Source organism: Mirounga leonina, unplaced genomic scaffold, assembly GCF_011800145.1.
Source record: "Mirounga leonina isolate KUSES-001 unplaced genomic scaffold, KU_Mleo_1.0 Mir_91, whole genome shotgun sequence".
Taxonomy (NCBI): Eukaryota; Metazoa; Chordata; class Mammalia; order Carnivora; family Phocidae; genus Mirounga; species Mirounga leonina.
The window spans coordinates 40,316,306-40,341,532 of NW_023270839.1; the positions used below are offsets into that span (position 1 = coordinate 40,316,306).

A 25,227-nucleotide genomic window follows, 5' to 3' on the forward strand; every position below is an offset into this window, starting at 1 on the left:
TGAGACCCAAACCTGACCTACAGAACTGTAAGATAATAAATCTATGTTGCCTTAAGCTACTAAATGTGTGGTAGTTTGTCACAGCGGTGATAAGAAACTAATACAGTGATTGTTACCAGTCGGGGGAAGGGTCAGGCTTCCCGACTACAGCTCCAGGTGGGCAAAGCCCCGCGGGAACTGGACCCCTGAGTCTGTATTAGGTCCCGGCAGCACAGAATGCAACCCTTTGCCTCTCAATATTATTTGACTCTCACCAACAACCCCACGACACAGATAATAATGTACCTGAACCTCAGAGAAGTTAAATGTAGACAGTCATAGTTAATGTCTACTGAGCGCTTTCTCAATATCAGGCGCATTCGTACATCATCACGTTTAATCCTCACAAGACCGGCCAGAGACTGTTGCCTCAGCATTATTCCCATTTTATGGATAAAGCAATCGTATGGAGAACTTAGGTAACTCGTCCCAGGTCAGGGTGCTAAGAACGGTTGATCTCTACTGGCACCCAGGCTGGTTGCTTAGCCATTCTGTCACCAGCTGTCATAAACTGGCTTGCCCAGAAAGCATTCTTCAAGATGGAGATTAGCGAGCTCTTGAGAATGGCCCCCGTGGGGGCAAGGGAGGCAGGACGGGACAGAGGGGGGAACCTGCACTGAGGTGGCTTCTGCTGATCTGCCAGGAAGCTCTGAAGCTGCAGTGGCCCTTGGAATCGTCCAGCCAGCAGAAAGGGAGGGAGGACCTTTCTACCCCACACACCCCGCCCCCCCCCTCCCCCCCAAGCACTGGCTATCTACTGCGCCAGGGAAGGAGGCATGGTTTCGGATGAATTGGCCCCCTCTGACTGAGAGGGATGCAGCCAGGAGGCCCTGTTTCCTGAAGCCAGGGAAGGAGGGGTGCCTCAGGCCCAAAGGGTGAAGCTGAGGGGCACACTATGGCGTCCACCACAGCAGGTCTCCATGGGTAGGCGATTCGTTCCAGTGAAGGCTTCAGAGTGGGGGCAAGGGACAGGGCAGCGGGGATCAGGAATGGGGACGTCAGGGGCCTTGAGGGGTGGGAGCATTCAACTCACCAGAGAAGAGTGAGGTAACGGCAGTCCAGGTGGGAAGAGTGTGACAAGAGTGCAGAGGAATGTGAGAGCTGAGAATGTTCTAAGGGTGGCTGGGGGAGGGGTTTGTGTAGGGAGAGGTGCGGGGGGGATATTTAAAGGGGAGTTGGGAGCCTTAAATGCCAGGTAAGGGGGTTTGGGCTTTCTTCCATGAGCCCCCCCAGGATATGCCTTCCCCACCTCAGGAGCCCACTTTGAGGCTGTCTGCTCTGGGCATGTGGTCACTAGAAGTTGGAGCCCTTCACCAGAAGGCTCCATGGTTCCCACTCTATTCTCTGCCAGTCCCTGGCAGGCCCTGACCAGCTGGAGTCTGCAGCACTCCCATTACCCAGAAAACTCTAATTTTTCCAAGACTATAAATAGCCCCTAGGAATATATTTAAGCTCTGAGGGCCTTGGCCCGCTTGCAAATTGCATGCACAGCTTATAAGTTTCTCTGCATGAATTTACTTCCAGGGAGAGGGGTTTTTCTCCTGGTCTCCTCATTAGTGTCTCCAGCCCCAGTCCTCCCAGGGGGCCTCCAGGGGCCTCTGAGCCCAGCTGCGAGTCTGCTGATGGGGCTCAGAGAGGACTCTCCACCCTGGCCCTACTCCAGGGGGCAAGATGCAGAGTGCCCAGCTTGGAATATCTGCCCCCTAGAATACTACACCAGGGCACCATTTCCTCCCAGTGAAAGCCATGCAGGGGTATCGACAGCTTGAGGTTGCCAGGCTGAGAGGAATTTCTCCTTCCCAGAGAAGGAAATAGAGACTCAGTGACTTATCCAGGGCCCCGTGGGGTATTCGTGAGGAGAAAGGAGAAGGCAGAGAAGGAGGAGAAAGTATCAGATCTTCCTTCCGGAGAGGTGGCAGAGCCCTGTGGTTAGAGAATGGACTCTGGTGCCATCCTGCTTCCACCACTTACTCACTGCACGACCTTGCACACTTAACCACTCTGGGACTTAGTTCCTGCATCTGTAAAATGTGAAAAATAATGTCCCTACCTCATATGATTGTTAAGTTATATCTCAAGTAGAGAGAACCGTGCCTGGCAGGTGGAAAGCACTGCAAAAGCTGTTATTACTGCAAAGAAATATCGCTTATGGAAGGAATACACAAAGCTCTGCAAGGTTTTGGCAGAAGGCAGCTCTGGAGGAGGGATCCATCTCTCACTCAATGAATCATGCTGGGCCCTGTGTGGTGGAGGAGGGCTGGTGCTCACAGGGGGGCAGGAATCCTAGCTTCGTGTCCCCAGGTTCACCTTCTGCTACCCCCTACAGGCTGGAGCCCTGGCTCCCTTCCTCAGGGCTGAAACAGGCACACACCAGGGGCATGGTCTTGCGGAGAACAGAATGACTGCCCGCTGAGGGGCTACTATGTGCCAGGAGCTCCTCCAAACACTTTCCATTTGTTAGCTCCTAATGCCAAAAAATCCAAATAGGGAATTGAGCCGTTTCTAAAGTGAAGGGATGCGAGCGTGCTACAGCTAACTCCCAGCACTCCCCTTCTTCCACCCTGCTGTCCTGACTCCTACCTGGTTCACACTCCTCAAGGAGCACAAGTACTAACAGGTGAACTCTTTGTCCAATTCCAACTCTTTGTCCAACTCTTTGTCCACTGAGCTGAGTGTCAGGCCTGGTCTATAGCTGATTGGCTGTCTTTGATGATTGACATTCACAGCAAGCCAATAATCAGCCTAACCTGTCCGATTTAGACTAACAGCTCTGCCCACCTCCGGCCATCCCCTGGCCAAGGTGGAGTGATTCCCATGCTGCCCCAGGTACCTGCTCCCGACACACAGGCCATCCTCTCGTGCACACCGCCCCAGATTGGGGGACCACTAACAGGCTTTAATCACGATGGCCTGTGAGGCGCTTGAGTCTACAGGGTCAGTATTGGTGTCTACATATGCTTAGTCAGTGTATACACCTAAGAGTGTGTGTGTGTGCACGTGCGTGCATGCGTGTGTGCTTACGTGGGTGTCTGGGGATATCTGTTTACCTGCCTGGGTGGATTTGGGTAGGAATTTGTGACTCCTTCCTCATCTCCCACCCCCCGCCCCTTGCTGTGTTCCCTCCCCAGTCCTGCCCTCGTGGGAATGGGTGCATACACAGCCACCAACCATCTGGTTGGCTCATGTGCCTGCCTCTGCCCTAGGCTGGGGGGCTCAGGGAGACAGGGATCTGGTTTTATTCATGTCTAGATTCTCAGGGCTTGAGACCCTGTTGGTTCATAATGGGCCCTCAATAAATGTTGTTGAACCGAAATGCAATGTTTGTGTGTACATGCTGGCTTCTCCTGTGGACAACCAGAAGGACCGGGCACTTTCCATGTGCTTTCTCTCTCCTGCCAGGCAATTCGGCGAATGTTCGCTGCATGGGGCCAACTCTGAGCCAACCCTGGTGGTGGACTCCGGGGGCTCCCAGCATGCTGAGACTCTCCGCCCCGGGTCAGCTCCCAGGCAGCGTCCACACAGGCACACTCCTGCCTGCATCCAGATGTGTCCATCTATCTAGGCATAGAGTACAGGTATTCCGTAGTGTTGTGCAGATGGCTGAGGGGCCCTCGTGGGCCCAGGTTCCGTGGCTCCCATCACACACAGGGCATTGACTCTGGGCCTCTCTGGGGGCTCTTGTGAAAAGGGAAAGCCAGGCCAGATCCTGCCCCTCCCTGCCCAAACCCTGCCCGGCCAGGCTGAGGCTGAGAAGCCCAGCTGGAAAATTAATCTGTTGGCCTCCAGGGCATCCGCTCAGGGAGACAAGGCCCTCTGAGCTGAACAGGATGGTAGAGATGACCAAGCCCAGGGCCTTCAGGAAAAGGAGACTGTAAGCCAGAGGGCCAGGAGCTGAGACCCGTAGGCTAGTGCTCCTTAGGAGACCAGCTGAGGGACCACGTCCTGTCTGCTCCCCACCTCCCAGCCCTGGCCCAGACCAGCTCTGAATTCATGTCTGTTGATCTTTTCACACTCTGGGGGAAAAGAACAGGACAAGAGGCCAGGCTTGTGAGCGCACATCAGAGGTGAAGTTGGGGAGTTTGCATTTGGCATCTCCCGTGCCTCTCATAGCTTAGCACTTGCACCCCCACTCCCTCAGCAAGGAGCACCCCCAGGCCCTGTACTGAGGCTGTCCCCCAAGATCCCTGTCCAGCACATCTCTCACTGCTGTGAAGACAGGGTTCTCTTCTGATGGACTTGTGTTCGTGCCAGGTAATATACAGGCCTTGGTTTCCTGTTCGATTATATGCGGTTATTAAAATCAATCCGTCTCCCTGACTTTTCGCCGCCAAGGACCCTTGTGAGTATCCTCCCTCTACAAAGCCCTCTCAGTCTGAAAGACGCTGCTGATCCTCTGTGCTGGTGTCTAAAGCCAGTCACGTACTGAACAGGTGCAATTTGGCCAGTGACCACATGCCGTGTGACTCAGGTGGCAGCATCTTGTCCACCAACCATGACCTAGAAATTCCAATGATGTCACCTACAACCAATCAGAGCTTCTGAAGAACGCATGCTAACCTGAAATATCACATTGACTTAATTCTAATTAAAAACAAAAGAAAAACCTTGGTGATTTAGTTCGCTTCGTCACAGGTAAAGGAAGGCTGCCCGTGGGCTCTGTGAAATGTTCAAAACCTCTCTTGGCAACCTGCTGCAGCCTTCGCAAGGGTCTAGCTGGGAACCACTGGCTGGGTTGTCTCTAAGGGCCCTTCAGCTCTGACCCTCTGAACATCCTCTCGCCTGCAGTAGGGGTCTTAGCCCAAAGGAGGGAAGAATGGTAGGAATGGAGGCCCAGGGCTGGGGAGTCCCCCTGGGGCCCCACCAATCACACCAGCTAGGTGGCTGCCTCCTAATTCATGGCCTGGGCCTGACCACATACCATTCATAACACTGGGAGGACAGCCCACGGTGCCAGAGCTGGAAGGACTTTGGGAATCGCTTGGTCCAGCTGCCTTGTTTTACATGTAAGGAAACTGAGGCCAGGAGAGGGGAAGTGACTTGTCCAAGGCCATACAGCCAAAGCCAGGCAGGGGAGGGGCCGTGGGACTTGAATCTCTTGGCTCCCATTTCGGGCACAGGATCCTAACAGCCTAGATAGAGTGAAACTCTCAGAGAGCCTATGCTGCCCCTGCTCATGCTGACCGCACACTCACCACCAAAGCACAGAGCGTCCCCAAGACATGGCCCTGACCTCAAGGAAGGGCTGCCTGCTGAGGCCCAGATGCTTTGAGCCTTTCTCAGCACGTGGAAGTTGGTGCCTGAGTATTCTTACATCCTTATCTATCCCCATCTCACCTCCACACAGCCCACATCCCGCAGCAGCCCGGGGAAGGGAGCCCTCCCACAGGGGCGGGTCCCTGAGGTTCCAGCTCCTGCTGGGGAGAAGCCTGCCAGTCCTGCTCAGCATCTCCATTCTGTGAATGGAGGACGGATGTAAGCACCTCCTCCCATCCAAAGGCCTGTTAATTATAGATGCAGCGTTGGCTATTAACATCTTGAACTTGATTTGAAAGAGCTACTGCCAGAATGGAACCCCTGGAGCTGGTCCTGCTAAAGAGATGCAAATCTCCCCCACTCCTTCCACCTGCCTTCTTGCACAACGTGGCAGCAGAGGCCCAGACCCCAGTGGGTAATGAGCTATATGTTCTATTAAATTTGTTTCAAATGCTGTTTATTGAATTTTCTCCCCTGCCATACGCTACTTTGTAGTTGGGCCCTGTTTGGGAAAATTAATCAGCAGCTGGGCTTCTTGTGTGGATCACCCATTTTCCTTGCAATGGGCCAGAGGTTAATGAGTATTTTTTGGAGTGGGAGGAGGAGGGGGATGGGAAGTGGTTGACCTTCCCTCTCACAAAAGAGGGAGGTAGTGTTAGTGCTGCAAGTTCGGCTCTGGGTCCCCGTTAAATACGTGGGTAGGAGACAGGGGGAACAGAGTGGAACTGGGTTCTCCAGATCCAGGCCGGGGTGGTGGGTATGCCCCTGCCAGCCTATGGGAGCTCAGCAGGGAGGACTCTGGGACAGCCAGCCGAGACCCACCTGGCTTCTTGCTGGAGAAGTACCAATGGCTTAGGTAAGAGAGGGCCCTGCACCTCGGGTCAGAATACATGGGTTTAAGGCAGAAGCACTAGCTCATGGTGACGTGGCCTCACGCATCCCATCCATTCAGTCCAGAGACCTTTGCTGGGGGTTGCTCCTATTCCTTTCTCTCCTCTACTAACCCTGGAAGTTCAGGGCCACCAATGCAGGCTGATTTTGGTGTCCAACATCATGTCAATGCCAGCAGCACCCATGTGGAGTATGCTTTGTTCCTTCCAAAGCCCCCTCCAGGCAGGTGTCCGCTCCTTGCCAAGCAGAGTGCCCGGGCTGTGCTGCTGGCTCCCCCCTGCCCACCCTTCTCAGTCATCCCCACTCCCAGCTCCCAGGCTCAGGCAGCGGGAGTCCCACATAGGGAGGCTCACTTATGATTTTCCAGGGAGAAAGAATGACACATGGCCCACAAGGCAAAGAGAGAACAGCATGGACCGAACGCCAACTGCAGAGGCCTCTCCAACGCACAGCAAACCTCACTGGACCTAATTAGCGTGTCACTGAAAAAGCAGCAACTGACAGTGGGTGCATGTTGGGGAAAAGAAACTCTGCATAAGGCATGAAGAGCAGAGGGTCAGAGAGACGAGGGGGAGAGAAGGGTGGAGGCCGCTTGTCACATCCATTCCCATCTCTGCCTCCCCATGCGGAGGCAGGTAACGCCCAGGGTCATTCTTTCTGGCTCCCAAGGGGGATGGGTGGAAAAGGGCTGAAGGTTAGGCCCGGAAGCCCTCTCTCTCTGTCTGTCCTAAATGAACCGGCTGTCAGTGACCTGAGGCTGCTCTGTACAGCTGTGCAGGCTAAGCACTGCACAACTCTAGGGGTGCCATTAACATGACAGTCATCGTAGTTTGTGTATACATGACATCAATTTCCTGGCAGATGACAGTAGAATGTCTCGAGAAAGGGATGCCTTTTTTTAATCTGCACAAATATGCTATCTAACTCTGTCCCCTCAAGAGTCTTCTCTGGAGGAGCACAGACACCTTCTAATAGTTCCTAAACAGATACCAAGCTATTTCAGGGAGACCTGAGAGGCAGTGAGTGTGGTCAAGGAAGGACATTTGGGCTCAAGTGAAAGCCAGGCCTCTTACTGACCGCAAGACCGGGGGTCCTCCTGGAGACTCAGCTGCTGTCTTGGTAAAACAAAGTTTCCCTTCTGCTCTGCATTGCTGCCCTTGTCCCATCTGTAAGTCCGAGAGTCTCTTCTGGGCTCAGAGAAGGAATCACGGGCTAACGAGGGCTTACTGAGCACTGGTCAGAGGTCTTTGCATCTTGCCAGGTGACCCCCAGGAGGTCCCAGTGGCGTTCATGCATGCATAGTGGGCAGCCCCCGCAGAGGGGGAGCAGGTGTGGACAGGACTCTGGTCCTCACCACCGTCCACAGCCCTGCACCCCTACAGACACCGTCCACAGCCCTGCACCCCTACAGAAACATCCCCTAAATCATGAATATGCCATGCTTTGCTGGGACCCTGGTAAACATCCCCCATCGGCATCGGTAGGACCCTCTGTCTCCCATAATCTGGTTCCCACTTGGGACGTTGTTGCTGTCACTATATTGAGACGCATTGGCTTAGGACAGACTGCATTGGCTTAGGACAGACTGCTTCCCTGGGGCTGCTCCCTTGGTACCAGCCTGTGCCTATTGCCCTCTGTCCCCTTCTGTTCTTCTAATAGCCTTGCAGGGAAGGAATTACCTTCCTAGAGAAAGAACCACTCTAGAAAGAGGCTAAACCGAGGCTGGAGGGCTCACCCTGCCCTAAGTCCACCGTGGGGACGGGCCCGACCGACTCCACAGACCAAGCTCTCCCCTCGGCCTGGCCGCCTTGACGGCAGACAGGACAGCAAATGCTGGGGACCCAAATGACCTGAGCGCCTACTGTATACCACGCCCTGTACTAGGTGGCCTCCTACACGTTAGTTGTTAAACGTCTGTTGCTGGTGGAGGCAGAGATGGCTACCAGGGGCTTCCGGTGGGCAGTCTTAGGGAGCATTTGTGTCTTGTGTCGGGAGACTCCTAAAGCCTCAAAGCCTTTAAAACTTGATAGGGGCTTGGTCGTTAAGTGTCTGCCTTCGGCTGGGGTCCTGATCCCAGGGTCCTGGGATCGAGCCCCGCATCGGGCTCCCTGCTCAGTGCGGAGCCTGCTCCTTCCTCTCCCACTCCCCCTGCTTGTGTTCCCTCTCTCTCTCTCTGTCAAATGAACGGATAAAATCTTAAAAAAAAAACCCAAAACCCCAACTTGAAGGAATAAAGCTAAGACGGTGGAATAACAGGCCATGGGAGCGAGCGTGAGCCCGGGGCATGTGCCAGCATCCATCAGATGACGCGTATCCCCTGAAAGGGCGCTGGGTACAGTGGTGACGGCGTGACACTGCTGCAGGTGACCGGGCGTGCTGTCAGCCTCTCACACGCGGACGGCCCCAGCCCTCACCTCCTAGGACAGCTTCGCTCTCCCACTCTAGGCCTCATCCCCCTCCCTTGCCCCTCCCCCTGCGCCAGGGCCAGCTCCTGTGCTCCCGGAGGGACTGGGGGTGGGGGGATCAGGGCCTCCGCTGCAAGCCATCCGAGGACAGGACAAGGCTCCCCTGCAGAGTCTCTGGGCAAGCCCCGACAGCATATGGCCCCAGTCGCTCTGCATTAGGTTTCATGATTTCCTCAGTGGTTTTAAAAAGTGCCAGCGAAACACTGCCTCTTACCTGCCGGGAGAGCCTATTGTGGGGCATTAGGGGAGGTCTCATGAGCTTAGAGGAGAGAGTTTGCAGAATATGGAGTGGGGCAGGCGCACAAGATGAGACTAGCGCGGGAAGGCCACCTCCCTACTTCCAGATGTTCTGCAGGCTGTTTCTGGTGAGCCTGTGTGTGCGTGTGTGTGTGCGTGCACGTGCGTGCACAGCACTGCTATACACTCGTGATGCATGTCATGTGAACAGTACATGTGGGCCCCACATATACAAGAGGGACAAATGCTTTGCAGGTGGTGAAGAGCAGGTCAGGGATAGGACTTAGGCCTATTGTCCCAGGGTCTTGATTTGAATGGTAGCTTATCGGGGCCCCCAGGTGTGGTCCATGCAGGGTGTGAGTCTGGTGTGTGTTCTGTCTCAGCAGTGTGACGGCTATGGGGTAAGCTTAGCATCTGCGTGCCAGACATTGGGACCGATTCTGGCCATAGAGCCCTAAGGGTGATTTGTACATGGGAGCTCCGAGTGTGGTGTGTATGGACCAGACATGCCGTATCCATGTGAAGGGGATTGGATATATGAGGGGTGCATACGTGTGTATTGCAGGACCCAGATCCTCTGAGGTGGCGGCTGGGTGGTATGTGCCCTGGGCAGTGGCTTGCAGAGCCCGAGTCTCAATATAGTGACAGCAACAACGTCCCAAGTGGGAACCAGATTATGGGAGACAGAGGGTCCTACCGATGCCGATGGGGGATGTTTACCAGGGTCCCAGCAAAGCATGGCATATTCATGATTTAGGGGATGTTTCTAAACTACCTGTGCATCTATTCAATGAATAGTTACTGATCCCACTCTGTTCAGGAGACTGTGCCAGGTCTGGGAAGGCCCGGAGTGAGGAGGGAGGCGGGGGGGAGGGCAGAGACACAGGGACGAATCAGACAGACCCGCTCCCAGCAGCTGTTGAGTAGAGAGGACAGAGACATCTACAGTGTGCCACCAGAACAGACGTGCTACTGTACTATGGAGAGGTTACGTCCTCGTGGAAAGAAAGCAAGAAGTCTGCCTGAGAAGGGGCAACGGAGCTGAGCCCGATGCTGCATGGGCAGGGTTTGGCCAAGAGGGTGGAGAGCAAGGGCATTCAGAGAAGCGGTAGATGGCACGAAGGCCTGGTGGCAGGGCCGTGCATGGGTGAGTGGGCATCCAGGGTAAGGCAATTCTGTTAGGATTTGCTGGAGCACCGGGGCTGAGGGGCCAAGGTGGGACCGGAGCCTGGACGTCAGACCAGCCCACCCAGGAAGGCCTCGAGGGCCAGGCTTCATACTTTGCCCTAAAAGCAAAGGTGGGTCTGATAGCAGGTAAGGGACTCAAGGTTCCAGCCTATTTTAGGAACCCCCTTCCCCAAAGGCAGGAGTCTGGACCACTCTTTTCTGGGTGAGAGAGGCTGAGAACCCAGACTCAGGCAAATTGAATCGCTTACTGATTGTGGAGTCAGTCATCAAAGAAAAAGTTCTAGAACTGACTGCAAAGAAAGAGAGGCCTTTCCTGGTGACCAGAAGCGGAGTGGAGATGGAAGAGGCTGCCCTGCTGCCCACACCATCCCCCTCGCATCCCCCAACTGCAGATTCTCGGCATCTTTCTAAAGCTGGTGCCCTATGGATTTTTCTGGCTCTCGGAAGTTTCTCAGCCAACTTCTCATAGAACGCTTCACTACACAGAACGTGGGCCTGGAATGTGCTCCCCATAAGGCCCCGCGGCCTCAGGGGGGCAGGTGTGAAGGGAGGGTAGAGCAGATCTGGCCTCCCTGGAGGAAGGGACGGGGTGGTTTCCAGCCTGGGGCTGCAGGCCAGGGAAAAGAGGGGTGCGAGGCCTCAGAGGGAGATGGGCAGGAGGGGCGTGTCCCGGCAGCATCTGCCTGGGGTTGGCTCAGCACTGGGCTCGACAGTGGGCAAGGCCAAGATGCTCAAAGCTGTGTAAACCATTCTGAGCCTGTCTCCTGGTGTATGGAATGGCAGCAGTGACATCTCACCCCACGGGGCTATGAGAACACAGGAGGTGATGGCTAGGAGAGCATTTGGTCATGGCAGAACTGTGGCACGGATGGGTGTCACGGTGGGGACCCGGTGCTCCATCCGCACCACCACTGGCAAGCTGACTCTCTGGACTACCTGACGCATGCCTGATTGCTCTCCAATTTGATTCTACTTTCAAATTTGGCTCTGGAGGCTGGAGCACCCCCATGGCCCTGGTTAAGGTTTTACCCTGGTTGGGGGGGGGGGTAGGGTGGCGGCAAGGATCCTTTAGGGTTTGCCCACAGAAGAGGCTCCAGAATATGACTATTGGGTTTAGGTCCTGGCTCTGATACCTCTAGAACCTTGGGCATTTTATTTTTTTAGTTTTAATGGGGTATAACGGACAAACTTGGGGCAAGTTATTAACCTATGTCTCAGTTTTCCCATCTGCAAAATGGGGATGATAGTAGGACTTTCTTCCAAGGGTAGTGGTGAAGATTAAATAAGCTGACCTATGTAATCTCCTTAGAACAGTGCCTGGCCCAGAGGAAGTGCCATGATGCTTTAGGCATTTTGACTATTACACACGGTCCATAAGAGTCCCAGCCACGGCAGATATAAGGAGAGATACTGAGATTTACCTGCGCTGGGCCACGTTCCTAGTGCTTGCCCTGTTTCCCCGCACCCAGTTGCGGAGCTTCAAAGTCGGGTTCCCCTGGCTCAAAGCCCACGCTCTCCCCACTGAGCCAAGCAGCCTCTACCTAAGAACCACGGGGAATAATAGGAGCTAGCGTCCACTGAGCACTGTCCCCATCTCCCCACACAGGCTATGGAGGTCAAGGGCAGCACTGTTTTGTTATGCCCCTGCTCAGTGGCTCCCTCTGGCCGCTGAATTCAGCACAGGCCCCCACCCTGGCACACAGGGCCCCTCCTGCTCTGCTCCCACTCTCTCGCTCACATTCCCTCCATCCCTGCTCATCTGGGTAGTGTTTTTGGAAAGAACTTTTGAGGGTTTTTTTTTTTTTTTTTGCTTGTTTTTTTGGTTGTGTTTTGTGTGTGTGTGTATGTGTGCAATTACCCCCACTGTTAGTTTCCTATTAGCTAACTCCACCTTGAAGTAATTTATTCGTGACCTTTTTCTGCAACATCTTTCATTTTCCACACACAATCACATCTTCTGGCAGGAATCCCTTCCCCTCCCGGGGTGCATAATTACTCCCGCAGATGGGATTATTGGTGCTGATGACTACGTGGGAGATGGCTGGGGAGGGGCCAGGCTGGGTGGGGCCTCGGAGCTGGAGGGCAGGGGTAGCAGGAGGGAGTGGGTTCTTCCTTTATTCCAGACCTGCCAGCTTGGTGAGAGAGTCAGTCTGCGGGCTGGGGCCCTCTGCTCCTCCTCATGCCTCTGCGTGCACACTCCCTGGCCCTTCCTCCAGTCCTTCCCAGAAGTGCTTCCCTTCAGCTTGACATCGGCCCCCGGGAGACAGGGAACACCTGTCATCGAGGTGGGGTGACTTGGTCAAATAGCGAGGTGGCGGCAGAGCCAGGGCTGGAGCCCAGGTCGGCTTCCCCTCTGGCCTTCTCCTTCGTACTGACCTCCCCTCCCCGCACCGCCGGCCCGAGGCAAGCACGGCCTTGGATCCGCAAGCCTTGGGTTCGAGGCCCAGCTTGATGTCCTCACAAGTCACGTCACCCTGGACAAGACTTGTAACTGCTCTGCACTTTGGTTTCGTCTGTGCCACAGAGCTAAGGATTCTCGCCCTGCTTTCCTCACAGGAGAGCCGTGAGACGAACCAGCCCAGGTGTGAGGTGGCTGGGTAAGCTGGGACGGGCCACCCCAAAGCAAGGGAGGGAGACTGACGGTCCCAGCCTACCTCCCCTCAAAGACAAAGTGAGGGAGGGCACGAGGCTCCCACTGAGAAATGAGGTTGCCGGGAATGTCCCCTTTCCTCAGAAAAGGCCTGAGAGAGTCTCCAAGCTGCTTATTTCCCACAGATGCACAACCCTTTCCTTCCCCCCAGTTTTTATTTGTGGCTCAAAGTGCAGGCTCTGGGTTCAGACAGCCACAGGCTCAGCTCCTGGTGACCACTTACCAACTAGGGAAGGTCACTTCACCTCTCTGAGCCTCGGTTTCCTCCTCTGCAAAGTGGGGATCCTGACAGCCCCCACCTACAAGGGTTGTTGTGAGGATTACGTAAAGTAACGAACAGACGAAGAGCAGGGGGTCTGCCACAGTCACTTGGTGCTGCAAGGGTGGACCTTCACACCCTGCTCGTCAGCTTCCTCCAGACCTTTCAGGGCAGCTCCTTGACTGGTGGCCCGAGCCCACCCTCCAGAATCTGTGGGGTGGCGGGGCCCGGGAGCCAGCAGGGGCAGAAATCCCATCAGCACCAGAGACTTGGACAAAAAGAAAACTGGGGGAGCTCAAAGCATGGACGCCTCAACTACCACACCCTCTTCTGCTGCATGGACAGTACTCTAGGTTCCAGGCCTGGACCAAAGCCCGAGCTCCAGAACCCAGTAACGAGGGCACTGATAAAGACGTGAGGAGCATGGCAGGAAGAGGGTGGCGTGACATGGGAATGTTTATTTTTTGGAACAGAAGAGTCAGCAGTTTTCCTTAATAAAGCCACAAACCATGGGGTCCCAGAGCGGGGAGGCTGGACTCAGCCTTAGTGACATAAACCCAATTTTCCCTGCTTTGCTCTGTGGACTAATTGCCAACATGATTTAATACTCTGGTGACTGTTCCCCCAACCCCATCCCTCTCTGCCCTGGGAAAAATCAGTAGATGTCTGTTCTGGGGACCGCAAACTCAGGAGAAGGAGGTGAAGGCAGAAAAGGCATGGGACTGGGAGTTAGGTCACCTGATTTCTGTCCCAGTTCTGCCAATGATCTGCTGTGTGACCAATTCTGTGCTCACACGGACCCTGAGGGGCAGGCACTATCAGCCCATTTTACAGATGGGAAACTGGGGCTCAAAGAGGCTGAGGACGTCACCTCAGTTCACACAGCTGAGGGACAGACTTGGGATTCCAATCCAGGCTTGTCTGACCCCAAAGTCCATGCCTTTGGCCTCTAGGGCACCATCCCTATACAACTCCATCAGGGACCTCGACAATCATTTAGTGAGCATTTGCAACATGTCAGCCTTTGTTCGAAACATTGTACATATTTATCTAATTCAACCCTAGGAACACTAGAACACAGAACCATTATTTACCCTGTTTTGTAGATGAACAACCAAGGCTTGAGAAGCATAAGTAACTCGGCCAAGGCTACCCGGCAGGCGAGGACGGAGCTGGGACAGGACCACTGGAGTGTGGCGTGGGCATGTGTTTATGTTTTTCGATCATTTCTGCTAGTTTGCACTACCTGTGTTCCTCTGTTCACACGGGCAGGGCAGCTGGAGGGTGAATTCCTCGTCTCCAGTGCAACAGCCTGGAAAATCTTTTATTATAATTAGGAAGCTAGTCAATGGCGGGAGGCGGGGATGCGGCATGGAAAGCTTACGGCTAATAGCCTGCAGACCTCAGGTTTGATGAAGAACAAAACAATTAGAACAGGTACCACACACACATTCTGTACATGTCACCTGGCGGTACTTCTCAGTCCACATTCTCTCCTGGCCCCGCAGCTGTCCTCCCTCCTGAGTTCTAGCTCAGGAGCTGCACAAAAGGCAGGCACGCATTTTGTCCAGCTCTGGAGTGGGGGCTGGGAGAGAGTGACGTCTTTAAAGGACACCAGAAACCCTGGAGGAAAATTCAGTCGCTGCTTCACTGATCTGGATTTTCATAACTCTCACCCCTGTCCTACCTTCCCCGGCCAGAGCAGCTGAGGTTTGTGACTGACCTCCCGACAGCACGGAGGAAAGGGAGAAAAATGTGGAAACGAATTGTTCATTTGGGTGATGGAGCGCCCGCTTCCCTTGCCAGCATGCAGGGTTCAATAACAGCAGACAGGACTTCAAAAAATTGCAGCATAAATAGATGAGCCCTTTAAGGTAATAGAAATTCTGTCATCCAGGGGAGAAATATAGGGCCCAAATCCCCTGGGCGGGGACACCGGGCTCCTATCCCCGCCTCCCAGGCTCTCCGTACCCATTGTATCCAGAGCTGAAAGGTAGCATTTGTGCTGAGCAATGACCAGAGGGCCCCTTATCTCCCAGCCACACCGTTCCACGCAGGGAGGAGGTCTGGAAAATCCAGGCTCTGTAGCTCTGGACCTCACAGGCTGTTCGCTGTGGGTGCCAAGGTGGCAGCAATTAGTCCGAGAGCAGCAGAGGAGGCTTCATCAGGCTGGCCACCTAGGTGAGGCCTTAATTAAGGAAAGCTGGTCACTTCCCAACCAGGACAAGCAAAAAAAAAAAAAAAAAAAAAGGAAAGCTGGTCAGCAGAGGCATGTGGAGGAGGTGAAAAGCTGGCCTACTCCCTCCGCCCCCTCCCGTGATGAGAAAGTCTCTTCTCAGTTCTGTGGCTGCCCTTGGGAACCAAGGAGCCCCCATCAACCCTGCTGCTCCTAGCTAGGAGGAAGTTTCAACTAACTCTACTCTCTTCCTCTTGCTTCCCTTTCTGCTTGTACCCCCAAAGAGGGTGTTTCCACCAGGACCAGTCCTTCTCTTTAGGTAGGGGACCCCTTGGAGTAAATAACAATAGCAGTGGCAGCACTGACAATAATAATAATGATGATAATAATAAGCTAACTCTTGCTGGAAGAGTATTAACATGCCAGGTATTCTAGTTATCTTATATGTACTAATTAATCAGCCCAGGAATCCAAAAGACTTTATTATTATTCCCTTTCATATATGAGAAAACAGAGGCACAGAGAGGTAAAATACCTTGCCCAAGGTCACACAGCTAGTAAGCAGCAAAGCTGGTATTGGAAGGGAGGGAATCTGGCTCCAGAGTCTCTGAGTAACCACTACATAGTATTGCATAAGGTAGAAGCTCACACCATTTGCTTCCCCCCCAAAAAAAACCCCAGAGATGATGTTGCGGGACAGCTTTTCTAGTCCCACTGCCGATACCTGTTTATCTGAACTGCAGAGAAGGCAACGGGTATTTTAAGCTCCAGCCCTGCTGGCATGCCCCTCAGGAAGTGCCATGAATTTCCTTTCTATAAAGGTCACTTCTGAAAACTTCTGCTTTAAGGGCATTCATTGCTCTTCCCCCAAATTTCATTGATTTCAAAGTGAGTATATTGAGCAAGATGTTCATATGGAAGACATGGAGCGGGGGGGAGGCAGTTGGAAGAGTGGGTACAGGGTACACCTGCTATGGGCACGGAGGAGATGGTAGGCTTAATTCTGAAGACAGGGATATTCAGGGAAGGCTTCATGGAAGAGGCAGCCTTTGATCTCAGCCCTGAAAGGCTGAGAAGGATTTTCATAGACTAAGATAAGGACAGTGGGGAGGGCATTCTAGGAGGAGGGGAAAGCTTGAGAAAAGGCACAGGCAGAGGCCCCAAAGCAGATACTATGCTTGGGAAAAGGTGAGTTATGTGTGGCCACAGCACAGGTTTGCAGCAGGACCTAGCAGGAGATGAAGTTAGGGTGGACTAACTAGTGTTAAGGGCAGGTTACAAAGGACTGGGGTTTGAGTTTTGTTTGGTAGGTAATGAGAAGCCATGGAGAAGGACGATGTGATTCCAACTTCCAAGTGGGTGGACAGCTCCACTTAGTCCCTTCAATCACAATTCAGCTATTCCCTCCTCACTTCCTGGATTATCCTTCACGTGAACACACGTAGGACTCTGCTGGCCTGAGCTGCCTGCCATGTGACCCTCACTCTGCCTTTCCCCACCCCTGTTTCCCCTGGTGTTCTGACTGGGTGAGGACCCTAGGTTCTAATAGAACAAGAGCAACCTTGGAGGAGAGCCTCGTGGTGGCTGTCCGAGGTGCTGAATTTTAAGCCCTCCCATTTTAATGACTGGTTCCCATAACACCGTTCCTGTTGGGTAGAAAATATCATTCCCACTTTACAGATAAGAAATAGAAGTCCTAAACGTTAGCAGACCCAGAGCTAGGAACATGTTTTCTCACCTTCCAGTTCAGGGCTCTTTTGCCCCACCCAGCAGCCCCAATGCAATTCAGCAAATCATGCCTCAAGTGATTCCAATGCTGTTGCCAAGCTAATATGTAAAATGCCTAGACTTTATTCCTATCTCCAGCCCTATGTCCATTTCCCCAAACACTGACAGGTGTGTCTACCCCACAAGGCCTCCTGACACTGACTATTCAGGGTGACCCACAGGTGCTTCGGTGGACCTGCTTGGACCCACAGCTGTGCATATTCATGACTCTGCTTGCTCCAACAGGAACCCCTGGGTGTAGCTCATCTTGACACTCTTCTTGATGGGAGGGGTGCTGGGCTTGCAAGAAGCATTGTTCCCCTACTACTCTCACAGTGTACCAATAATTACTACCATTTTACTGGGTGCTCACTGTGTTCCAGGTACTGAATGACAAACTTCCCATATGAAGCTTCTCAGTCTCATGGCAAAGTCTCCTCTTAACAAATGAGGAAACTCAGACTAAGGCGGGATGAGTGACTTGCCAGTAGGCAGAGTGGGGATTGGAAGGCAAGGATCTGAACTCAGATTTGTGTGGTTCCATGGTGACCTGTCAATCTAAGTCTATCATCTAACCTATGACAGTTCAGTGGCTTTGTGATCCAGTCCTGTTTGAACTTCAGCTCCTCATTTTCAAATTGAGGAACATGAAAGTGCACCTCCACCAGGCTCTTATGAGGGATAGAGATGAAGCATGCAGCAAGGACTCATAAGTGTTTGCTACCAGTGTGAATATGATTATCGTGGAGCACAAGCTCTTTGAAGGCTGGATGGATGTCTAATTAGCCTTTCCATACCCCCAGCTGCCCCCCCCCCAAGTCCTTGGCAGAGTAAATATCTAGTGCTCTGGGAAAGAAGGAGAAAGAGTGTGAGGGCCAGCACACCCAGAGTGCCAGGTGGGGCTTGCTCCTGCCCCATATTCTCATAGCCTCTGCAGGGGTTGGGGACCCCTGGCTGGAGCAGGCATGTCACTGGACTCCCAGGGGTGGTTCTGCACTACCTTATTAGCACACCTCACATCTATGTTGAGTCTGAGGCCATTCCCAGCCCTCAAGACTCTGCTTTCCTAAAGCTATCCCCACATCCTCCCTAAGGAGCCCTTGGCAGGAAGGGCTCTGGTGGGAGGGGCCAGCTGAGGATGCGGCCTCACATCCATTACCATGTTGGATACTCACATCCGATAGCAGGCAGGACTGATGTCACTCCCATCTTACAGAGGAGGAAACTGAGGCCCAGCAAAGTGAGGCAACATGTCCAAGGTTAGTGAGCCTAGGATTGAGGTCTCCAAACATTCAGAAAAGGGCTCTTTTAATTAGTCTCTAATTAATTGCTCATCCTAAAAATCTTTCAAGGAAAAGGGCAGCTGTATAAATTTATAGACTAACTATCAAATAAAGGCATTGCTAATTATTATTGACTGCAGGGCATTCTGGGGAGGGTCTCAGCCAAGTTGGCTCTGCTGATTGCCTCAATCCCTGACCCTGACCAGAGCTAGCTAATTGCAGGAAGTTGCATTCATTCAGAAGCTGGGGTAAAGGCAACAGTAACAAGTTCCCTCTTGGAGGCTGGTGCATGCAGGAATGAGTCGAACTGGATGAGAACAATTGACTGTTCTGTAATCACCTCCAGCAGCTCCTGCTCAACACCCAACAGGGCCCCAGAAGGGCCTTTCCAGGTATAATGAGGCTGGGCAGGAGGAGACGGATGAGAATTCACCGGGTCTCACCAGGGCAGTTTGGCTTACAATCTGTCTTAGCCCCGAGCCCCAGGCAGGTGGGACCCCACAAAGAGATGATTCCTGCAAGTGCCAAGTCTCCCAAAGTTCAAGGGCAGGAAGTCATTTGCAACCCAGATGGGAGGAAGAGCAGCAGTGGGCTGGCCTCCAGACTGCAGGAGCCTTGGCCTGAGGGCAGTGGGCACACAGACAGTGGTCTCCCTAATCCTCAAAAGGTGCTAATTCTTCCTTCTATTGAGGAACAGTGACCAGGTAATTGGGGGTGAAGAAGGGGAACATGGGACTCTCGGCAGGCCCATATACGATGTATACAATCTCAATGAGCCCCCTCTCCCTTGACGAACACACACACACACACTCTCTCTCTCTCTCTCTCTCTCTCTCTCCTCTTTTCCTTGCTCCTACTTTCCTTTATTTTCCCCGTAAGGGTGTGTTTCCTGACATGGTCCATGGAGTCCACATAGTGGACCATCTTAGAAATCAGTGCGTTCATTTCCCCCTGCACACTTATCATTTACAGGTGAAGGAATTGGGGCCCTGAGAGAGAAAGCCACCTGCCCAAAGTCATAGTAGCCAAACTGGGATGAGGGTCAGAAGGCCCCACTAATGGTTTTGGTGGGGTCAGTTCAATTCTGCTTCCATCTCCTGATCACTTGGCTATGTGTGATTTTTAATCCCAAACAACTATTCTCTCCTACCCGAGCCCCAAACCTAAGGCACTCCATTTTTCTGTGGAAGTGATGGCCAAAGGTCACACCGATAAAGGTAAATTAGAAAGGAGACCTGCAGGAGGAACAGACTTCTTTCTCTTTCAAAGATGTCACTAGAATTCATTTTCACCCAATTTTACCTGCCCTGGGGAGGAGGAAGAAGGAACTGAGCAGAGTTTAGTTCTGTAGACCAGCGCAACCTGCCCACAAAAGGCCCCAGGCAAACCCACACTCCCATATCATGAGCAGGGCTTCCTTGTAGATCAGTGGATCTCCACCTTGGCAGCAAACTGGCCTCAACTAGACCAAAAATATCAGTGTCTCGGGGCGGGGGGGGGGGGGGGGGGGGGGGGGGAGGCAGGTATCAGTGTTTATAAAGCGCCACAGGTGATTCCAACGGACAGTCGAAGTTGAGCACCACCCCTTCTTACTCAGCGTGAGGCCACCAACCGGCAGCACCGACATCACCTAGAGCTTGTTAGAAAGGCAGACCCTCAGGCCCCACCCCTATGTACCAGATCAGAATCTGTAAGGTCAGAGGGCCTACCACTGATCCATACACTCACTGAAGTCTGAGAAGCACTGGGGTGAGCTACCTTCAATAGTCCATCTCTCCACCTGGCAGCAATTCTGCAAGGCAGGCGTTCCATTCCAGAGGTGAGGAAACCCATCCTGAGAGAGGTTAACTCACTGGCCCAAGGTCACACAGTCAGTAATGGGACAGCCAGGATGTGACTGACCCCAGTCTGGTTCCAAAGACCATGGTTGGTACCGCACCAACCACTTCTTACAGCACAGTAAAATACATGGCCGCAGGGGAACCCCGAGTGCTTGGGTCCTCAGACCCACTGGGCACGCCCCGCCTTCGAACAGGATTCCACTTCCAGTGTCAAGTTCCCTAACTTCATAAAACCCAGCATAATTCATGAGAAAGCACAAATAGTAAACATGTGGGGGAAAGGTTCACTCTCCCTAGTAATCAGAGAAATGCAAATTAGAACAACATCGAGGAGCCATTTTCTACCGATATAATTAGCAAAAAAAGAAAGAAAAAAGGATGTTAGCAAAGTTGTTTTGAAATAGGTATATTCATACACGGTTGGTGGCGGTATAGATTTATATAACCCTTGAGGAAAGTAATATGGCAACATCCATCAAGAGCCATAAATATATTATGCTCACTGACCCTGGGAATTCGCCCTAAGGAAATAATTCAATAGGAGAGGAAAAGCTGTTTGTAGGAAGATGCTTATTGCAACATTTGCTGTGAACATTGGAGACAATATTCAGCAGTAAGGGGATGGCTGAGTAAACTGGGGGATACAGCAACTCCTGCAGGGGTATGCAGCTACTTAAAATGATAATTAAGAAGCCTGAGCAGCAAATGTGGGTGAAGGCAAGTAGAATGCAAAACTGTGTGTATACTGTGGTCATTATGATGTAAAAACCCCGTATGCATTGGATTTAGACAAGGAGGAGCTGAGCGCAAAGTGCGAAGACAACTGGTATTGCAGGGGGAGGGGACAATGGGAAAACCCTCTCTTTCTATTACATTTACAGTTACAGAAACCAGAGGAACCGGCCCTTCGAGAACAGCCTGGGGGCTCTGTGGTCAGGAGCCCTGTCTCTGAGAGGGGGGCACAGAGACACTCCCATTCTTCATCCCTGGGCAAAGGGCCACATTCCCCGATTCTCCTCGGAGGTGGGCTGAGCTGGCCCCTCCACTCCTGTGTGGGGCGGGGAGCCTGGGGCCACGGGAGGCCCCGCCCATCTTACCATGAAGCCCGGCGCACAGGTGCAGCTCCCAGTGATGCTGTGGCAGTCAGCGCCGTTCTGACAGGTGCAAGGCAGCCGGCAGCCATTGCCGTAGGAGCCAGTGGGGCAGGACTCGTTGCAGTCGTGGCCAGACCAGCCTGGCTGGCAGGTGCACACCCCAGTGACTGGGTGGCAGCTGAGCAGATGAGAGAAGAATGAGAGGACAGTCTGGCCAGGGAGGCAGCCACGCCCCCCCTCTGCCCACCCCAAGTCTGGTCGGCCAGGGTAGCAGGATCCAAGGGCCTCTGAGGTTGAATTGCTTACTGCCCTGTTTGTCAGAAGGTGCCAAGGTCACGTGGTCTTGGCGGCCCCGAGAAACTGGGGCTCTCGGTAATTACATAATTTGCCTCAAGTCCCATAGCGAGGAAGCAACAGAATCGGGATTATAACGCAGGTCTTCTGACTCCTAAAGAAGTGCTCTTTCTAATACAAATACACACAGTCCAAAGAAGAAGGCAGCCTTCTTCAGTCCCTGCCCTAGGACTATGACATCCAGAGCCTCACTCACCCTGTACCCAGGGCAGATGCCTGGTGTAAGGGCAGGCACGAGACAGCTGCAGTGAGACCCAGTGGTGCTGATATTGTAGCTACTCCGCAGACATTTGCTAAGTTAAAATGAGACCTCAGGGCAGATGTGGCCTCCCCTCTCTGGCAGTGTCTACACAGAGAGAATACCTTCCATCTGGGCTTTGCTAGTGCTTTTTTAGAGTGACTGTGATAGTCTCCACCCCCTATCTGTCTAGGCCAGAGAGGCAGGGGCTGCCCGGCAGGACCCATAGAGGGTGGGCAGTCCCTGGCTAGCAGAGGTCTGATCCAACAGCCACTAACCATCATGATCAGAGGCAACGCCAGTGTGGTGACCGTGTGCTTCTCAGAGCTTCTGGGGGCAGGGTAAAAGCCCAGTGGCCCCAGCTACTGTGTCTGATCTCCACCGCTACATTGGCTCAGAGCCCACATTTCCCCTGGGCTACTCCCAGCTAGAGCAGGGCGAGGGTATTAAGGTCAGCACATTCCTGGGAGGTCCAAAACTCCTCTGACAGGCAGTTTGGCTTGAAGACTCCCAATCTTGCCAGTCTTTCTTAGAACCGTGATATAGCCTAAGGCTTTCCACCCAGCCTTCCTTCCTTCCCTCCCTCTCCTCCACACGGGTCAGACCTAAACTGCAGTCTGATGTTTTCCTAGCCTCTCCAGCCCCGTCCCCGTTTTCCCTCATAGGTGTCTCCCTAGAAATCTCTTGCACGTGGGGAGAACCCAGACTAACACTCCAGAGAAGATGCTGGATGGTAGACACAAGCCGACCTTCCTAGATTCCCTGTGTCACCTGCCTCTCAGCTCTGGAGTCCAGCTCAAGCGATAGGATCAAAGGAAGCATGCTCTGGGCTGGCAGGGGAGCCTGGGTACAAGTCTTGGTTCTGCTAAATTCCACAAGGACACAGGCTTTGTCTCCCTGGGTCACTGGTAGATCCCCAGTGCCTGGCTTGTATTCATTGCCCAATTAAGTATCTGGGAGTGAATAGTACTTTCACTACAAGTAATTATTGTCTGTGTCTATCGACTTGTTTATCATCTGTCTCCCCCACCAGGTGGCAGCTCCATGGGGGAAGGCCTTTTGTCTACTTCACCTTTCTGTGTATTGTACCCCAGGGCCCCACAGAATCCCTGGCACTTTGGAGATGCTCAGTACATATTTGGCAAATGAATTAATGAACACACTAATTGTGTGAAGCCCAGCCAAGCTCTTTCTCTTCTGGGAGCCCTGGTTTTCTCAAGGAAAATGAGGGATGGATAGGAGCAGGCAGTTCCTGAATAGTAAGTGCAAGTAGCTAATAATCTTTTTGGAAAATGTTTAGCCTCATTAATTACCAAGTCAAAATAACAACCAGATATCACTATTTCTCTATCAAAATAGTATTTTTTTTTCTTTTTCTTTCTTTCTTTTTTTTTTTAATGAAAAGGGACAATATTCATTGCTGGTAAAGGGTTCTGGAAAACTATTTGGGGTTATGTAGCAAGAGTCCTAAAAATATTCAGACCCTTTGGCCTTATAATTCCATTTCTAAGATTCTATCTTAAGGAAAGAATCAGAGTTATGGAGAAAGATTTATGCACAGAGATGTTCCCTAAAGCATTATTTATAACAGTGGGGAAATGGAAGCAATTTAAATAATAATGTGACCAGGCTTCTAAAACACCAGGCACTTCCCACACATTTCTCATCTTCAGATAAGCCCGTGAGTTGGGCACGAGAGCCTCTATTTTACGGACAGCACTTGGAGGTTATGTGACTTGCCCAAGGTTGCGTGGCTTAAGTCAGTGACAGCGGGGATTTAAGTCCAGGTCTGTCTGGCGGCCTCATGCCGCCTCTGACAACATAGTGCTCGTTAAGTGAATTATGACAATTCATATGAAGGGATGTTAGAGAAGTATTCAAATGTTTTCCAAACTCGTTAGTGATAGAAGGTGAAGTGAAATAAGCAAATTATATACAAAGCCACGATCTAAAATATGGGAAAAAAATATATATCTCGACACGGATGAAGAACGAACAAATCACAACAAAATGGTTTTGGGGCTCACCTCTGGGTTGAGAAATTATGAGTGATTTGAAGTTTTTTCTTTAAATTTCTATGTCTTCTCGAACTTTCCCCAAACTGAGCATCCTTTACATTTATAAACAGATGTAAAGCAATGAAAATTGTAAATAGGTAGAAAAGGAGAATCCTGTAAGGGGATGAGGGCTTGAAGACTTCCGGACTTTCCTGGCTCCAGACAAACTCCTCCCTGAGCCCCACACGATGAGGGGGAAACAGTAGGTTGAATGGGTGCTATGGGGCGGGGGGTCCCCACGTGGTGGCCCTGACCTTCAGCCAGACAGACGTGGGGCACGCCTCTCGGTCTCAACATTCTGAGCCAGCCCCTTCTCGGTTCCAACCTTCCAGGGGCCTCCCCTGGGGTTAGAGGGACTGGCTCCGTGACGGTCCTGGAGACAGACACCTGTGGATCTAGCAAACGGACCCGGCAGCTCCGCCCAGCCCTGGCAATGCCCAAGGGTCTCAGGCACGCTGCTGCCCTTCCCATCGGTGGGCTCTCTCGTCGCAGGCGCTGGCTCCAGTGGGACCACCACCCTGTGAGGAGCCTACCAGGCACGTGCCGGCAGGCAAACACTGACTTCTAAGAACTCCAGCAGTGCCCGCTTGCTGTCTCAGCTGCCACTGTTTTGGCTGCTTAGGGCTGTGCTCAGTGCCAAATTTACTTTCCACTCTAAGAACCAGAAAGCTCGAAACCGATTCTGCAATCACTTCTTTCTCCCTCCCTAAAATACTATGTAAAGAACCAAGATTTCTAGTTTCTTAATTTGATTGCTTATCATTTATTATAAAACCTCTCAAATCCCTTTGAAGAGAGGGTGGGCAGCGATGGCTGGCCGAGTGGTTTATGACCCAGAACTGGGGGTCTTCCTCACGTCTGATCTCTCCCAGGCACCCCTGCTCCCCACTCCCCTCCGCCCCGTGGGGGCAGAGCCATTCCCTTTGGTCACACGGTGGGCAAGTGACTGCTGGGGAGGCTCAGGCAGAAGTCACAAACAGCGGTGTTCAGGCTGGCTGTTTGCTCTTGTTGTTTTTTTTTTTTTCCTTGTCTTTCTGCCATTTTCCCCAGATACAGATTAATCACAAGTTAATAGGAGCCGAAAGCTGAACAATACAGGAATCTTTTCATGGTGGATTTTTCTGTTTGTTTTTTTCCCCCCTTTTTTTGGCTGCTCTGAGATTTCTATCAATGCTGCATGTGTTGGCTAAATAAAATCTTTCAAAGGTAATGCACGATCATGGCTGCTAGAATCCGTCTACGACAATCCAGTTGTGGAGGGGACACGACAGAGGCCTGACACACAGGCACTTTCTTTCTCAAGGTTATTCCTTTACAAAGGGGGATCATTCCTTCGTGTGTGCTACAGAGCACTTATAAAGAGAACGAAGCAACAGGGAAATCTCACCCCAACCCCTTCTTCCTTCCCCGGGCATGTGGATTCAACCTCTCTGAA

The 25,227-nt window shown here is 52.4% G+C and overlaps 1 protein-coding gene across 1 annotated transcript in view; it reads right to left on the reverse strand.

The window, feature by feature from the left end:
* The window catches only part of MEGF11 (multiple EGF like domains 11), a 250,988-nt gene that overhangs the window by 36,351 nt on the left and 189,410 nt on the right, over window positions 1-25,227 (reverse strand). Inside the window, exon 10 of the mRNA XM_034994182.1 lies at window positions 21,147-21,321. Within this exon, the coding sequence (XP_034850073.1) occupies window positions 21,147-21,321 (175 nt within the window). The remainder of the gene's footprint in view (window positions 1-21,146; window positions 21,322-25,227) is intronic.